Here is an 18,473-nt window from a genome sequence, read left to right on the forward strand (position 1 = left end):
AGGTCAGAGGTCTTGAACTACAGGAACAAAACTGGAACCACACTACTGTCCAACCTAGTTTAATTTGAGTTATTTATAGAGCCATCTTGAGGCAAAGGAAACAGAAAACCGCTTCACTCTGAGCAGCTCTTCCAGCGAAACAACTCCCAGCCTGTACGTGGTTGGCAGTATGCTTAAACCTTTGGTCTTTTATAAAGAACGATTATTATCATATATTCACTTTAAGTGAAAATAAGGTATGTTTGTCATATGGGTGTCTACATAGCTTTGACTATAAACTGTGCTTAGACGTTTTATGTAAAGGCCTAAATAAAAATGGCATTTAAAATACGTGACTACTTGAAATCAGTTGAGACAAAGCGATGAAAAAATACCGCTACATCTGTTTTTTGTCAAAAGGCCAAACGTTTCAATGCGTAATTATAACCTACATGGACAAAAAAATAACATAAAAAAGCACAACTCTATGTTATATATGATTTGAAAAATGTGCCACTAAACTGCAGACTGCCGTGCATCTGCTCAGCCATCTGCAGGTATAAAATCACAAAGCTTCACTCGGGCTTAACGTGACTCAGCACAGCGTAGTGACCGACAGAGAGGGAGGGCGGGCGCTAAACGTGAGTCAGCAGGCTTTGCTTCACACGTATACAGCTGAGCAGCACAGTGAGTTTACCACAGGAATGTCTGTGACAGAGCTGGCCCGAGATTTAGGAGCTTGTTAGAGGTCGTGTGCTTCATGTTACCGGACCAAAATCCGGCATTTTCCGGAATTAAGGATAGTTTTTAGTCAAACGTGGAAACAAAACGAAAGGAAGACAGACATCGATGTGAGACGTGTTTGAGATTGTTTTCTGCTCGGTCTTATCAGTTTGTATTTATTTTAGATTTAAAAAAAACCCACAAGCTTCGACAACCCCTGTTTTGGGCATAGTAGAAAGCCCACTGCTTAACTGCTATTATCACAAACATTAAATTAATGTTGAACCAGAGGACTTCAAAACAACTTGTTTTCCTCACTAGCTAGCACACATAACTAGCGTCTAGCTAGCACTAGCCTTAGATAATTTATTTGCCTTGCACAGTCAGCAGTCTGCTGAAGGTGAGCTATTCATTTACTCGCCCAGGTGAGAATGTTTTATCTTCAGCAATTTAGGCCCATAAACCTTAGAGAGACGGCGAGTCCCTGCTGAAACCTTTTATTAGCTGCTGCAACCTTTTATTAGCTTTATCCAGCCTTCATGTTTGGTCAGACTAAACTTCAGAGCATATTCCATCTAAAATCCTCGCAGTAAACAGAAAGTATATGAAGTGGTCATTAAATAAGCAGACTGTACATGCTCAACTTTATCTCACATTATCTCACAGCAGGTACTTAGAGTTCCTGCTGTCTGAATCATTGATCTCTCTTCTGTTGGTCTAGATGGATGGTGAAGCAGAAATAGTGAGTGGATGCACCCACAGAGAAAACAAAAGGTCATACAAAGACTTTTTGATGGATGTTGAGGACCTGGAGGAAGCAGGATCAGATGCAGAGGAGCATAGCACCAAGATGCTTCACCAGGTGCACTATTCTGGGGATTTTTGAATCATGTTTCTGCACAGAGTTGCAGTGCAGTGTATATTCCATTGCAGGGACGCTGTCTTTTTAACATCTTTGAATTTTAACTGTGCTACATTTTGTGTACTTTTCTGGGCAGTCATGGCTGAAGAGTTGGCAGTTTGCCTTGTAATCGGAAGGTTGCCAGTTTGAGCCCCGGCTCCAACAGTCTCGGTCGTTGTGTCCTTCCATGGGCAAGACACTTCACCCGTTGCCTATTGGTGGTGGTCAGAGGGCCCGATGGCGCCAGTGTCCGGTAGCCTCGCCTCTGTCAGTGCGCCCCAGGGCAGCTGTGGCTACAATATACAGTGGGGCAAAAAAGTATTTAGTCAGCCACCGATTGTGCAAGTTCCCCCACTTAAAATGATGACAGAGGTCAGTAATTTGCACCAGAGGTACACTGCAACTGTGAGAGACAGAATGTGAAAAAAAAAAATCCATGAATCCACATGGTAGGATTTGTAAAGAATTTATTCGTAAATCAGGGTGGAAAATAAGTATTTGGTCAATAACAAAAATACAACTCAATACTTTGTAACATAACCTTTGTTGGCAATAACAGAGGTCAAACGTTTACTATAGGTCTTTACCAGGGGCCTGTTCTTCGTACCGCGCTAAGTGAGTTAGCTGGATGAGATTGTTGACGATTTCGCGTGATCCTGGATCGTTCGGTTCCCCGAAGCCCATCCGGGACTTGCTGTCATAGCAACAGAGCCGTAAGCGTAAACCTGCTGGGGAGCAGGTTTACTTTATGTAAACAGGATTAGATCGCGGCCACGCAGGTATGTCCGCGTCATTCATACGAAAGCAACAGCGATATTCCACCACTGTTTCACCATAAATAAATAACATCAATGTAACTAAAGATAATGCAGCACTTGATCCTTTTATTGATTTCACACAGATACATACAGGTCATTCCCTAAAAAAGGGAAATGTACTATTAACATTCTATTACATGTATGTGATTATTACAGATGTAATTCATATTTCAGAGTAGTAATTGTAAATTACTTCGTGTAATCAAGATGAGAGACCACGGCTATAAAAGCGAAGGTGGATTTGGGAAGTCTGTCGCAGTCATATCCTGTCCGTTTACGCGAGCAACCCATTGCGGAAGGTGCAAGATTGATAAGGAGAGTCCTCAGAATTCAGCGTATATTGCGGGACAGACAGGATCCTTTAGCTCAGCGCGACAGTGTGCTCATAGAGAGATATCGATTTTCCCGTGAGGGTATTATTCACTTAACCAACTTGTTGACGAGGGGGTGCAGGACCACCACCTGTCTTTTTTTTTGCTCTGCCCTTTTCTTGGTTGCTGTTATGAACAAACAAACAGAGTATTCCAGGGTCTCTTTCCAAGAGACGACAAGCAATATAAGTGATAAATATTACCATTCTGTAGAATATTCTTATATTTCACTTTTACTTGTTCCCATGTTCTAGTGGGTCCTGTTGTGGCTCTAATGTGAAAGGGGATATAATATAACATATTATAATATAATATAATGTAATATAATATTGGATAATATGGTGTGATATGATAAATCTACCCTACCGCCTACTGGTGTTGGCCAGAGGGGCCGATGGCGCAATATGGCAGCCTGGCTTCTGTCAGTCTGCCCCAGGGCAGCTGTGGCTACAACCGTAGCTGCCTCCACCAGTGTGTGAATGTGAGAGTGAATGAATAGTGGCATTGTAAAGCGCTTTGGGTGCCTTGAAAAGCGCTATATAAATCCACTCCATTATTATTGTTATTATTGAATTACTTACGAGTTTGATTTGTCAGCAACTTTCTGCCAGCCCTCTCTCCTTGCTTTTGCAGCCTTTGCAGTGTTCCCTTGCGTTTTAATTAAACTCTGAAACTCCTGAAATCCCTCACTCAAGAGTTCTTGCTCTGCTGCCGAAAAATACCGAGGGCGCTCCTTCGACATTTTCGCCGACCAATCAAAGGGTTGCCGATCAATGTTTCTACTATCGATGCGTAGCCCCTGTTGGGCCACCCAGTGATCTCACATTACTTCATCCAGCTATACTAATCGTCAACAACAGGTGTGTTCGGGGAACCGGAATAGCGAGCTCAGAGTTAGCGCGATGATTTGGTCTTGGATGTTTCATTTAATCTTGGATGTAGTAAGCGACGTACGAAGCACAGGGCCCAGGTTTGCACACACAGTAGCTGGTATTTTGGCCCATTCCTCCATGCAGATCTTCTCGAGAGCAGTGATGTTTTGGGGCTGTCGCCGAGCAACACGGACTTTCAACTCCCGCCACAGATTTTCTATGGGGTTGAGGTCTGGAGACTGGCTAGGCCACTCCAGGACTTTCAAATGCTTCTTACGGAGGCTCTCCTTTGTTGCCCAGGCGGTGTGTTTTGGATCATTGTCATGTTGGAAGACCCAGCCTCGTTTCATCTTCAAAGTTCTCACTGATGGAAGGAGGTTTTGGCTCAAAATCTCACGATACATGGCCCCATTCATTCTGTCCTTAACACGGATCAGTCGTCCTGTCCCCTTGGCAGAAAAACAGCCCCATAGCATGATGTTTCCACCCCCATGCTTCACAGTAGGTATGGTGTTCTTGGGATGCAACTCAGTATTCTTCTTCCTCCAAACACGACGAGTTGAGTTTATACCAAAAAGTTCTACTTTGGTTTCATCTGACCACATGACATTCTCCCAATCCTCTGCTGTATCATCCATGTGCTCTCTGGCAAACTTCAGACGGGCCTGGACATGCACTGGCTTCAGCAGCGGAACACGTCTGGCACTGCGGGATTTGATTCCCTGCCGTTGTAGTGTGTTACTGATGGTGAGCTTTGTTACTTTGGTCCCAGCTCTCTGCAGGTCATTCACCAGGTCCCCCCGTGTGGTTCTGGGATCTTTGCTCACCGTTCTCATGATCATTTTGACCCCACGGGATGAGATCTTGCGTGGAGCCCCAGATCGAGGGAGATTATCAGTGGTCTTGTATGTCTTCCATTTTCTGATGATTGCTCCCACAGTTGATTTTTTCACACCAAGCTGCTTGCCTATTGTAGATTCACTCTTCCCAGTCTGGTGCAGGTCTACAATACTTTTCCTGGTGTCCTTCGAAAGCTCTTTGGTCTTGGCCATGGCGGAGTTTGGAGTCTGACTGTTTGAGGCTGTGGACAGGTGTCTTTTATACAGATGATGAGTTCAAACAGGTGCCATTCATACAGGTAACGAGTGGGGGACAGAAAAGCTTCTTACAGAAGACGTTACAGGTCTGTGAGAGCCAGAGATTTTCCTTGTTTGAGGTGACCAAATACTTATTTTCCACCCTAATTTACGAATAAATTCTTTACAAATCCTACCATGTGAATTCATGGATTTTTTTTTCACATTCTGTCTCTCACAGTTGAAGTGTACCTCTGGTGCAAATTACTGACCTCTGTCATCATTTTAAGTGGGGGAACTTGCACAATCGGTGGCTGACTAAATACTTTTTTGCCCCACTGTAGCTTGCCATCACCAGTGTGTGAATGGGTGGATGACTGAATGTAGTGTAAAGCGCTTTGGGGTCCATAGGGACTAAGTAAAGCGCTATACAAATGCAGACCATTTACTTTTAGATTTTTAGACTAATTACAGTTTGGTAATTGTTGTTTCAGTTAGTGCCTGGGCCCAAGCCTAGATAAATGGGGGGGGGGGAGCAGAAAGGGCATTGGGTATAAAATCTTTGCCAAATCAAACATACAGATCATCAATAATACTGACAGGACAGATCGGGTTAACAACAACCGCCTTCGGTGCTGTTTGCCAGCAGGGTTGTGGTGGAGACTGTGCCACTGTTGGCTGAAGGCAAGGGAAGAGGAAGGGCGAAGGAGTCTTCAGAGTCATCCATAGAAAAGGAAAGGCCTGAATGTGGAGGTGAGAGTAGGGTCTTTAAATGTAAGGAGCTTGACTGGTAAAAGGAGAGAATGCAAAGTAAGAGAGGCAAGGATGATATGGTTTGGATGTGCAGAAGAGGGATAGCAGATATACTGGACAAAGGATATTGAGAATAGAGCTGCCAGGCAGGAAGAACAGAGAAAGACCACAGGGAAGATCCATGGATGCAGTGCTAGAGACGGGGTGAGATGGTGCCAGATCATATATACTGTGGTGGTGACCCCTAAAAGAAGTGGTCGAAAAAAGTGTTTCGCCTCAGCTGTCTATAAAACCATAAAACACAAAGATTGTTGCAATCAATTTTATAATTCGGTTCTTGCTTTGTGATGACACTGGAGGAACGCAATTATATTTCCATCAATGTCAGCATCAGTTAGGTGCTGGCTAAATGTTAAGATAATGTGAAGAGGAAAAACAGGGCCGTTTATTTGAAGTAAGAAAGATATCTTTGTGGTCCTGGTATAAAAGAGGGAATAAACAAATACAAATGCAGAATAAACAAATAAAAAAAACTTTGGCTATGGACAAAATTGATTAAACAATCATGTGTGTTGTTGCAGAATTTAACAATCATTGCACCCCAGTACCTTTAAACCACCGCTATGTTTGTTTTATAGTGTGAGTCATGCGTTATACTGATATTTCTAACGGGTTAAAAGTCATGTAAGTGCTTGTAATTTTTCCAGGAACAAAGTGGCTCCCTGAACAAGAACATACCACCTATTGGTAAGGCCTTAGCAGCTGTGTACATTACACTGTGATATGTTTGTTTCTGATGCAACTTTATTTGACATCTCTGTGTCTACAATGTCTAAGGTTGCAAAAGTAGGATATTTTATTTAACAAACGTTATTATTTATCAGAAATTCATTTATAGCATGTTAATGCACATAAAATCCTGATCATCACAGTATTTCATAAGGTGTTAAGAGTATAAAAATAACAAGGTGGAAATGTACACTTTTGGCTTAACCTGGGAATTATATGTTAATGCATTTGTTTATGATTCTTCTGTCCCCTAATTGCAGGTAGTAGTGGTATAGACCACAAACCTCATGGAGCAGACGTCTCAGGCTTCCTCCATGAATATCCAGTCTGTGTGTCACAGGACAGATGGACAGTGAGAGGAGAAGAGGTGATAAAACAGACGCTAGGGCTGTGCGATATGACCAAAATCTCATATCCTGATATAAGAATTCTATCGTCCCGATAACGATATAAATCACAAAAATATAAAATTTTTGTAAATTCTGTGAATCTCGGGCAGCTCGACTTGCGGGAAGTGTTTCCAGCTGCGCGTCATGTAGCTGGGGTCGAGTGTTTTAACCGATGCATGAAACTATACATTTTTAGACATAAGTTGTAACAGCCGCCGTTTTCTTTGTGAGTATTTAGACTTAGAGACTTAGAGCTTTTTATTGTCATTGTGCAGTTTCTTGCACAGTGAAATTGGGTAGCTGAACCACAAAGGTGCTAAAGTAAGAAGAAGAGAAACCAATATACAACGTGCTGCGGGGAACAGCCTGTTCTAACGTTTGAGTCTAAGGTTTATTTTTTAGCACCTGCCGGCTCTTTTTTTACTTCTCATTCGTAAATATTTTGAAAAGTCTCAACAGGATCTTGAGCTTTATTGTGAAAGGTTTATGTGGAACATAAACAAGCGGACACGCGATGGTTTTACCGTCGTTGTTGCTAACGACAACGCATAAAAACAGGCGCTTGTCCATCCTTAGTGTGGTTATATAAAATATAAGAGAAAGAGAGAACTTTAAGAAATTAATATAGCCACTACAGTGACCATTAAAACGATGAAAAAATATTGCCGTAAAGGGTTTATTTTTGCGACACCACGAAACAAACGATAGCGTAAAATGAAACGATAGACGTTTTTATATCGTTATCCGATATATATCGTTATATCGAACAGCCCTAACAGACACATCCAAATATTTTTCTTTTTACCCACCATGGTTAAATTTTTTTTTTTTCAAATCTTTATCTATCAAAACAAAAAACAGGACTTTATCCTTTTACTTCTAACCTTGTGGCTACTTCTTTCTTTGTAGCGTATCCAAGAAAACTTGTTGCATCCATGTTTTAATGCAGAGGGAAACATTAGTCTGGTAATGTTTTGTAATTTATGATTTATAGCCAAGTACTCTATATCTCCCAATCTCACATTTAATCATTACGTTTTGTATTCCTTTCGTTTTCTTTCAGAGGAGTCCAGGTCCCATGATGGAGTACTTGGTGTATCTTAATAGCCAGCATTATGGGGCAGATTGTCCCAGTAACGGACCTGCCAGCCCCTCTGTCTCTCCAGTAGGCAACTGGCCTCATCACTCTACACCCATTCCTAGTTCACTGACAGCTATTTCTACTACTGTTAGCTCCACGATGACTAGCTTCATGACTGATTCATGTAGTCCCATTGGTTTTATATGTGGTGTCACTACTTCAGCCACAGACCCTCTAATGTCCACCCCCAAGAGTCTCTGCTGCTCTGACCAGGATCCTGCCAGTGCTGCAGCTTACCTTCACCTCCTGGGAGAATCGTTATCCCTGATTGGACACCATCTCCAGGAGACAGATGTGAGTAGATTCAATTAAAAAAAATCTTTTTATAAGACACTTAATGTCGTTTGTTCATCTCTCACATGTATTCTTCATCTTGCTTGTATAAATTCAGAAATAAGGGGTAATAGTGGTCCCAGAACCAGAACTACTTTATATCTTTGCTAATCAGAAGTAAACATAGAAGAGATTTTGATCTTAAACAGATACTGTGAAGGCCTCGATAGTTGGAGTGTATCCCAAGATAGTTGGTGGGAGTTGAAACATTATACAGTCCTACAACGTGGTGCTTTCTTTATCTTTTTCTGTCTATATTCCAAACTGGTTCACAGAAGCCTGTTTTCACAAAGCGAGTTTAACATAGCCAAGCTATCTTTCCCTTATCTAGATTAACTTGTTTTAACATTGGCAATCAGGATAAACGGTCACATGAGGCTGGTTATCAACTTGTTACGCTAACCTAGGGTGAAAAATGTTGGCAGTCTCTAACCAGTCACTATTATAGATAAGTGTACTGTCAGCAGAGTGACTCATTTTACAAAGGAAGATGAAACAATAGTGTGCGAAAAAATATCAAGAGGTTAAACTGACTGAAAAGCAATAAAGCTGCTACAGACGAAGCAGTGTGTGTGTGTGTGTGTGTGTGTGTGTGTGTGTGTGTGTGTGTGTGTGTGTTTGGGGGGTGGTCATGTAGTATTAAAAGTTTGCTCATTACACGGTTTTATCAAGACTACTGGAAAGCATGCAACTTATTCATTGCACTATAGGGTGATACAGGGCTCTCTGTGCATCTCTGCAGAAAATGGTGTGCATGTCGAGTAGTTTGTCTCTACTCTTGGACTCTCTATTGTGTGCTATGGCTCCACTTACCGGCCTCACTATGCACATACCAGAGCTGAGGAGCTGCACACAACACACACTGGTAAGCATTGCTGCCAATTTATGGTGCATACACATCATGTCCTTTACATGTTGTTATGTGTACATGCTTTCACCTTGGTGAAATTATTGTAGTGAACTTCCAGTATATTGTTTGTTAAAGGAAAAACGCCTGCAGATTTATGCTTTACTTTGTTGACACAATGCCGCTGTTATGAATGAAACTTGTGGTATTGACAAAGTCCAATAACTGTAGCGGTACTTATCCTGTCAGTGTTTATTGTTCAGCATTGATTTATTTGTTGTTCCACTAATCAAAGCTGCTGTCAAAATGTACTGTTTGTACTATAATACCTATTCTAAACATCTCGAATTTGCACCTAACAAATGCCATTTAAGCCAAAGAGAAATATTTATCCAGGAGAGATTTAATCAAAAAAGGGAAAAACTCATTTCAAAAGGTTAAAAATAATACCAAGGAATAAAACGCAAATGTTTACAAACAACTGAAGCTACAGTGTAAACATCGTAACCCATTCCATAGACTCAACAAAACTAAACAAGTTTGCGGTAATTTTATTGTTTTATTTGGACATGTGCTCCTAAATGCACTTTATTATTATATCGTTGCAATCAGCATTTTTGCTTCCTCTTTCCTTGATTTTCTTTCCTTTGTGAATGCTTTTCTTGTTTGTTTAAAGGCCTCCACCTTGGATAACATTGCGTATGTGATGCCTGGCCTGTGAGTAAAAGGAGACCCCTACTGGCTCTACACAGCAATGATAACCTGAAAAACATTTTTCTGGTAGTTGATACTTGAAAAGTAAGAGTTTTGTGTTATGAGAATTTGCCTGCACTTTGAACTTTGAAGTGAACTTTTTTCAGAAGGACATTTTTTTTGTTAATTACATATGTTAATTATGTTTAAAATGCAAATTAAATGCCTTGCATTAACTATTTGATTAGATAAGATTTTTGAACACTCTGCTTTTTAAATTAAATGAATAGTGATAGAGATGTCTTGTGTACTTGGAAAACATTAGAAGTAGTGGGTAATTCACAGTAGAGATCAGGCATCACATATTTACATTTGCCTGGTAACTCAATAATAAATGTACATGAATACCATCTTATGTTTTGTTTGTACAGAATGGGTATGTATAGTCAACTTAAATATTCTTACAAAATGTTCTTGATGAGATGAGAAAAAGCTGGTTTCTTGAACATGATAATGAATTCATTGTACTCGGATGTCATCCACAGTCACCAGGTCAGTAGTCAATTCAGTAGCCACATCCTGGATGTGCAGCCAACAAATCTGCAGCAGCTGTACAATGCGATCATATCAATATCGACCAGAAACTATGAGAAATATTTCCAGCAACTTGTTGACACTTTGCCATGCAGAACCAAGGCAAGGGGATCCAGCCAAGTACTAGCAAGTGGGAATACAAGAAAATATTTGAGGATGAAGCTGTGGGGATGTGTGCAAATCTGTAAATATTACCCAGCTACTTTAATCACAGCCATGAATATATGCTGAAAGAGCAATTTTCTTGTTTTGCAAATTACTGAAAACAGGTTAACATTTGAATCCTTAATGACTAAGTGTTAGTGACATTAATCAAGAGGTCTGTTTGTAATTACTTTGATGTTGAAATGAAACTTAACAGCTCTTACTCATATGGAAGGCCATGAAGACTTGAAGTTTTATGCTTCATGATTCCGTAGGAAGAAAAGTTATTTTATTATTTTATTTTAAATTTTCCATTCGTGTAACACACAAAAGAAGCAGAATAATGTTCCTCTTGCATTTATTCTGTCTTTACATTGTAACTTTGTTTGTCTGTGACAAGCCTTCATGCTTTCATTTCTTTCTGGTTATGACAGCAACATATTTACAGACCTGGTTGACCAGGTAATATCCTTAGCAACTGCAAACCATGAAGGACACCTCCTTTAACAGATCTCTATGAGTTTTGACATATCATAGGTGTGGTAGTTAAAACTATCTTGGAACGATTCCCAGTGGCAGCTGGTTATACTGCCTCCACCCCAGGTTGGACTGCTTAGCAACCTACAAACTGAGAAACCTGTTGTATCAAAAAATATATTTACGAGTGCGCTCATGTATGAATGTGTTTAAATTTGGGAGTGGCTCAGGCGAGACACCTCATCTGAGCAGACAGCTTTTGCCAGTCGACTGGGAACTAGCATGTACTGAAGTTGTCTGCGTGAGAAATATAACCCAGTGCCAACCAAAAAAACTCAGTATTGACACAAGACAACACATGAATGCAACTTTGTAGACCTTAAACTCTTGAGTAAGTATTCATCTTGTTGCTTAAATTGTTGTTGTAAGATTGTCTTGGTGTAAGAGACTTAATTGTTAAATTAGTTAATGTTATGCACTTGTTGATTAATTGCAATCATATTACGTTTCTTAGTTGTATTACTTTAATTACTGAAATTACATTGAAATTACTACATTGTTGATATATAATGTGTCATATTTGAGGAAATAGGTTGTTAGGTTAGCTCAAACTACATCCAGAAACTCAAACTATTTATTACAGTTTCAGCAATAGATTCACGCCTAATTTAGAATTTGTGCCAAAGCAAGTATACTTATGAAGTACAGCACTATTTGAAATGCTTCATCAACTCTCGTTGCTGTTTGTTCAGTATGGATTTGGTTTGTACCTTTTTGCATATATGAGTCCAGGCAGAATGTTGTTTGACAGGAATGGCAAGGTGTGGTATCAAACACTGAGATGAAATTGATGTGACCCACAATCATTTCCAATGAAACTACCAGTGAATTACTTTAGTTTTTGTTCATTCATGCACAACAAGGAACTGTAGGTATCCTGTGTGCAGAGAGACTCGTGTGGGAATAGAGGAGAAAGATTTCAAGTTAAGTTTAAGATGGCATTTTATCCGTTTCTGTTAAGATTGTATGATTACTTGATGCTTAAAATAGTAACTTGACTGATAAAATCTGCCTAGCTGAACCTGCTCAGCTGATCCAGTTGTCTGTTTTCCAGGTTTATTTGCATGTAAAGTTATGTAAGTTTGTCTAGGCAAAACCTAACAATAAAACCTAGTATTAAAAGACAGCTTTTATTTTGGTTGGTTGGTGTAGCTTCCTACAAATAACACAGGTGATATACTGTCCTCAATTTCTCTCTCTTTTGTTTTTTTTGGACTCCTTCCTGTTTCCTTTATTCATGTCAGGGATGGGTGAACACTACAGAGAAAGCTACTATGGATCCTCGTCCTCAGACCTGAGATTGCTTCTTTTGGGGAATATCGGATGTGGAAAGACAGCATTAGCGGACACTATCCTGGCCCAGCTTTCCCCCATTTCTCCCGGTGCCTCCAGGAGCTGCCAGCTACGGCAGGGCTTCATTGAAGGCAGGAATGTGACCCTGGTGGAGGCACCGAGATGGTACTGGAGTGGTGGCAAGATGGAGGACGGTGTCAAAAAGGAGACACAGCGAGCAATGACTCTGGTACCACCAGGCCCACATGCTATTTTGCTGCTGGTGCCTGTTAATCAATTCACAGAGGTTAGTCTTGGCTTGCCCGTTAGTGATGTCATCTGTTGCTCAACTTTGTTGAAGTTGCAGTCTGTAATGTGTACTCAATAAAAAAATGTCTATCTATCAAACTAGTGGAAAAAAATGTGTTCCAAATATACAAGTTACAGATGTTCTGAAACATCTCCATAACAAGCAGTAACCAGTTTAGATCCATTTTTCCTCTTTGCCTTTTCCCCACGCAGGTGGAGACACGTGTGCCTGCAGAGTTGGAGGAACTGTTTGGACAGGAGGTGCTGGACCACACCATGGTCATGCTGACCTGTGGGGACTACTTGATGGGAAAAACAGTGGAGGTATGAGAGGTGTTCACCTACCCTCTCTTTAAGCTGATCTTTATAAAGCAGGAAAGTCACTTAGTGCCACTATAAAACGGCATAGTTTCACCTATTAACTTACGACCTGGCCCCTTATTTATAAATAAATGTTATCTCGTGTTGGGTTTTGTAAATATGCTGTCAGTAATATTTTAGGTGGTTATCTTATTCTTGGAGTATAACATATAGGAGTGATGCAAATCATTGCAGGTATAAATTCACACAAGCTGCATTGTTTTCTCACAGGAGTACCTGCAGAAAGAGCACCCAGGCCTGAGGCAGGTAATTGAGGGTTGCGGAGGACGGTACCATGTCATCAATAATCGTCAGCGACAGGACAGGGACCAGGTCCGTGAGCTGCTGGAAAAGGTATGAAGTAGGAGTGAAAAACAGTTATCAAAAAGCAACATTCCTCAAAGGGTTTGTCTGATTCAGTAAAAGTGTGAGCGTTCGTGCCCTCACACATTTTATCATTTGGATGAGACTTCCTCATTGCTTAAGTGCATTGAATTTTTTAAATACTCTATAGGTTGGAGCTTTTTGTTTTAATGGTTTCTTTAAGACTACTGAGCAAGTACGCATGCATGCATGCTGTTTTTCCAGGAACGCCTAGTTTCACATCACACCCTGTTGTAGTCTGGACTGGTTTGAATATTAGCGACGATTGTGATTGTTTTCTAACTGTGACTCACAAAACAGAGTTAAAGTTCCTGCAATAAGTTACTATTGTTTGTTTATTTATCTACAGGTGGACAATATGGCGCGGAAAAACGGGTTATACTACATGAAAACAGTCCAGGATAGAGAGCTGGAAAAACGGGTGAAAGAAAAAAAGGAGCAACTTATGGAAAGTTTCAGGGCTCAAAAGGAAGAGAAGAAAAAGACCCACACATCATCTTATACCCCAAACACAGAAAGTCAAGAGGAAGAGTACTTCAATGCCATTTCAAGAGAGAGAAGGAGGAGACAGGAAGAAAAGGAGGGAATGGTGGAAGGAGTTAAGGTGAGCCAGGTGTCCAATGAGTATGTCAGTGCCATATCAACAGAATCAAGGAGGAGAAGAGAAGAAATGGAGGAAATGGTGGAAGGAGTTAAGGTGAGCCAGGTCTCCAGTAGCCTTTATTCAACTCCAGCTCTAGAGCGACAGCCATCCTCCGAGCTCTGTGATACCGGGGAGTTAAAAAGGATACCCAGTTTCAAACTGAATCGAGGTAAATGCCACTAACCGTGTGCTGTCCTCCATTATTGTACCCTGATTCATTCTTTTAGAAGAGTTAAAAAAAAAAAAAGACAAAAGTGAGCAAAACTTGCTTTTTCCCCACTAGATGGAGCTATACTCTCCCAAATGTCAGAGGATAAATCAACTCAAAAAGTGATCTCTACTTGTAAGTCAAAGGACTTCACTCTCTCATATGTCACTATCAGCACTTCACTTCTTAATACGTCACTGACTCTGATTTTTACCTGATGGTTTCAGTTCACCACAGAATTAACAGCTTTGAAGAGAGATCACCCGAGGGTTCGCCTACCACTACTCCTCTTTCGCCAGTCTTCTCCTCTTCCTTCCCCTCCTCACCAACTTTTGCTGCCTCTCCTTCCTTGATCTCCTCATCCAGCTCAACCCCTTCTTCCCCCTCATTGTCCTCATCCTCATCTTCTCCGGAGCTTCGTCTGGTGTTGCTTGGAAGATCTGGATCAGGGAAGAGTGCAGCTGGCAATGAAATACTGGGGCAGGAAGCCTTTGAGTCACGTCCAGACAGCCTCATAGCAATCACACAATGGTGTGAGAAAAAGAAGGCATTGGTTAAAGGAAGAAGGGTTAGTGTTTTGTTTTTGTTTTTAAGTTACTAAGATGTCTTTTTTTTTCTATTTATCTCAACATACACCCATTACAATATCTCAAAGAATAAAGTGTTTCATACTCTCTTCTTGTTTTGTTGCTTTTGATAATAGCTCTTTACATTTTTGCATGCATTTTCTCTGTCACCTGCAGGTGGCAGTGGTGGATACTCCAGACTGGTTCAATTCAGAGCGCACTCCAGATGAGGTGCGAGCTCAGATCTCCTCCTGTGTGGCTCTGTCCAGTCCCGGCCCGCATGTCTTCCTCTTTTGTGTTCCCTTAGACCAGCCTGCAAAGACCGAGCTGCAGGCTCTTGCGTCACTAGAGGCTGTTTTTGGGCCTGAAGCAGTCTGGAGACACACTTTGGTCCTCTTTACTTACGCTGATCGTCTCAGGGCAAGTGGGAAGGCCAAAAATAAGAACATTGAGGCATACATTGCTGGTCAGCGAGGAGATTTGTTAAAGATTGTGGAGAAATGTGGGGACAGATTTCATGTTTTGGAGACAGAAAGAGGTGGGGGAGAGAAGAGCAATGTTGCCGACCTGCTAGAAAAGGTGGAGCAGACAGTGAAGGAGGCCGGGGGGCAGTATTATTCTTGTCCTGCTTTTCAGGAGGCCGAGAACAGAGTGAGGCAGAAACAGCAAGAGATGGCAAGAGAGAAACGAGGCGAAAACCTAGCAAGAGTAGAGGATGTTGGCCCACTCAGCTCTGAAAGGCGAAAGCTTTATCCTTACATGCAGTCTGTTTCTGAAGTAGACGAGGAAGTGACGGAAGATGATATTGAGAAAACAAGGGATGAGGCCGAGATGAGTGTAAGTACTACAAATATTGAGAGTCTTCCTCCAATTACACTTTCGACCATATCCCCTTCACTACTTAGTTCCATAATGGAGAAGATGAGCACGGGTGCAAAGAATTTACCCAAGCTGTTGGCAGATAGCTCTGTGTGGGTTGGAGAGGGAGCACAGAGGATGAAAGATAGTGGAATGTGGGAAAAAGTTGGCACTAGTGCACAAAGTGTCCAAAAGATGGTGGTTGATAGTTCTGTGTGGGAGAAGGTAGGAGTTACTGCAGGAAATCTCTCCAAAGCAGTAGGAAATAAAGTTCCCAAGGTAGTGGTAGATGGTTCTGCATGGGTGGGATCTGGAGCAAAAGCAGCGGCTGCAAGTCCAATGTGGGAAAAAGTGGGTTCAGGGGCCAAAGTCATGGCAGAGAGTTCCATGCGTGTCGGGGCTGGAATTGGAGCTGGGGCAAAGAATTTGGCACAGAGTCCCGTGTGGGGAAAAGTAGGCTCTGGAGCCAAGGCAGGGGCCAAAATGGTGGCTGAGAGTTCAGTGTGGGAGAAAATTGGAAATACAGCTAAACAGGTGCCCAAAGTAGTCATTGGCGGGGCACTGCTGGGTCTGGTGCTCGGTGTGCTTTTGGGCGGTGTGATTGGCGGAGCTGTTGGGGCAGCTGCTGGATCTGCAGTAACAGAGGTGGGCAGGCGAAAACTCAGCAAGAGAAGCACAACAGAGAAGACAGAAGACGCTGCAAGAAACGTTGACAGAACAGTAAACAAGAACATCGACGCAGTGAGAAAACGGGGAGAGAATTTTTTGAAAACTGAATGAAGGACTGACAGATGTTTGTATATAAAATGTATAGCAAATGTAAAAGTGCTTTTTTTTTTTTTTTTTTTCTTGTGAAATAATATTTTCAGCTTTTTGACTGTTGTGTAATTTTTGAGGCATAAAATACTTTAAAATGAATTTGATTTGAGACGATTATAACTTCAGTTTATCGCTACATGTTTTATTGAGACACTCGATAAGTACAGACGAGTGTGACATTTATTAATAGATGAATTACACATATTGATATTGAAGCAATAATATATAAATGAAAATACTTTTCTGAATGTTGATACATGTTTGCAAGACATCAAAATATGCAAAGGAATGATAAAACGTATGACTATTTTTGATAATGTCAAAGGCAGTGATTTAACAAAACGAGTGAGTAAAAAGAATATTAAAATCTGTATATTGATGGAAATTCTGTAAATTATACCCTGAATTGGTCACAGTGTTTTTTGATTAAAAGTTGTCATCAGAAAGTCATTGCATTTTTGTGTGTTTTTGGTGCTGAACCACAGAGCATGAAAAATTCTTTACGAACATTTTTGATTTAACAACAATAGACAGTCTTTCACTTTTTAACCTTTATATACTGAAGTTGGTTTCACGTTTATGAAATCTTTGACAGTATTTTCAGCAAGCGAAACCTGCTTCATGACTACAAACATTATGACATTACTTCTCACATTCAGGTTTAGGCCGTAATGAATGTGTCAAATTCAGTTCAGTAAGAGATTTTGCATTTGTAATTATTTATTATAGCATCAGAGTATAGTTACTTTGCATCTAGCTTGAGTTCATCCTGCTGATTTTATAAATTGAGAAGTGATATTTTTCTCCCTGTAGCCTACAGGTGGATGCTGGTTGTGGAGAGTTTGAAAAAACAGGCAGCTATGCAGAAGAGCAGAGGTATTGACCGTAAAATGATTTTACCTGTGTAAGACTTAACACAGATCAAATTGTATGCTAGAACTATGAACCCTATTCCAAAAAAGGGACAGAGTTTAAGATTAAAATTAAAAAAAACAAAAAGTTTGGAAATGTTAAACTAAATTTATTCACAACAGAAGGCAGAGAACAAATGGTTAAACTGCAATGTCCAAGTCCTATCTTGTATATAAATTTAGCTTCTCAGCAGTCATGTGTCTTCTTTGTCATATTTTTTGTTTCATTATGTGCCAAATGTGTTTGTGAAAGCACCCAGCCTCTCCTAGTAAATCATGCTGTTGTAACAGATGCTGTATGCATCTATTGCAGCTTGTTGAAATATGCGATGGCTTCCCTGGAAAAAAGATGTCATCTGCATGGAAGCATATATTGTTCTAAAAGCCACATATACCTTTTAGAAATCAGCCATTTCCGTGCACACTAATGCAACCCCATACCATCAGAGATCCGGGCTGTTGAACTGAGGCCTGATAACAAGCCAGATGGTTCCTCTCCTCTTTGGTCTTGAGGATGCAGCATCCTCAAAAAGAATTTAAAAATAAGATTTGTGTAACCACAGATCAGTTTTCCACTTTGCCTCAGTTTATTTTCAATGAGCTTTGGCCCAGAGAAGATGGCAGTGTTTCTAGATCATGTTCGCATATGTCTCCTCCTTTGCATGATTTAGCTCTAAGCTGCATTGTGGATGGCACAGTGAACTGCGCTCAAAGACGATGGTGTCTCTTCTTGAGCCCATGACAGAGTCATGCCTGTATTTAATGCAGTGCTGCCTGAGAGCCCAAATGTCATGGACATCTAATATTAATTGTTGGCCTTGACAGAGATTTCTCCAGATTCTTAGACTCGTTTGATTCCATGTAGCGTAGATGATCCAAAGTCAAATTTATGTTGATGAACATTTTTCTGAAATTGTTGTTTGTAGATGCAGTTTTTTGCTGATTAGTAAACATGAGCCCATCTTTGCTTCTGAGAAACTCTGAGAAACAGATGGTGTTTTTATACACATTCATGTAACTGTCCTATTTTCAGTGTTCCTCCAGCAGTGTCTTTTTAGGAATGCTTAATTTTCCAGCCTTTTGTGGCCCCATCCCAGCTTTTTCGGATGTGTTGTGGAGATTAAAATAAGATAATATTTTTCTCAAAATAGTAAAATCTCAGTTTTTTTGATCTGTTTTCTGT

General features: G+C 40.7%; 2 protein-coding genes across 3 annotated transcripts; both read left to right on the top strand.

The window, feature by feature from the left end:
- The first annotated feature begins 633 nt into the window (after positions 1-633).
- Positions 634-9,789, top strand: hmgxb4b (HMG box domain containing 4b). The gene is made up of 8 exons (XM_080881520.1): positions 634-666; positions 1,424-1,564; positions 6,201-6,240; positions 6,543-6,649; positions 7,581-7,637; positions 7,735-8,106; positions 8,888-9,010; positions 9,669-9,789. Exons 2-8 carry the CDS (start codon positions 1,424-1,426, stop codon positions 9,711-9,713), a joined length of 885 nt encoding a protein of 294 aa, XP_080737646.1. The 5' UTR covers positions 634-666; the 3' UTR covers positions 9,714-9,789.
- LOC308396317 (GTPase IMAP family member 8) lies at positions 9,675-16,782 on the top strand (the record flags this gene model as incomplete). Of its 2 annotated transcripts, XM_080881517.1 has the most annotated exons (8): positions 9,675-9,790; positions 12,205-12,539; positions 12,755-12,865; positions 13,133-13,255; positions 13,635-14,097; positions 14,212-14,271; positions 14,364-14,704; positions 14,880-16,782. In XM_080881517.1, 7 exons carry the CDS (start codon positions 12,207-12,209, stop codon positions 16,338-16,340), a joined length of 2,892 nt encoding a protein of 963 aa, XP_080737643.1. In that variant the 3' UTR covers positions 16,341-16,782. The 2 variants fall into 2 exon arrangements, with proteins under 2 accessions (XP_080737643.1, XP_080737642.1); XM_080881516.1 differs by lacking the exon at positions 9,675-9,790 and having other exon boundaries at positions 12,198-12,539.
- Between the last annotated feature and the right edge of the window lie 1,691 nt (positions 16,783-18,473).

This window comes from Rhamphochromis sp. 'chilingali' (assembly GCF_963969265.1).
Source record: "Rhamphochromis sp. 'chilingali' genome assembly, chromosome: 4".
NCBI classification, from domain to species: Eukaryota; Metazoa; Chordata; class Actinopteri; order Cichliformes; family Cichlidae; genus Rhamphochromis; species Rhamphochromis sp. 'chilingali'.

Excerpts from the sequence above, each read along its gene's own strand:
- hmgxb4b (XM_080881520.1), top strand. The coding sequence starts at position 1,424 with ATGGATGGTGAAGCAGAAATAGTGAGTGGATGCACCCACAGAGAAAAC. Across the intron at positions 6,241-6,542 it reads CAAGAACATACCACCTATTG|GTAGTAGTGGTATAGACCAC; the intron begins GTAAGGCCTTAG and ends CCCTAATTGCAG. Across the intron at positions 8,107-8,887 it reads ACCATCTCCAGGAGACAGAT|AAAATGGTGTGCATGTCGAG; the intron begins GTGAGTAGATTC and ends GCATCTCTGCAG.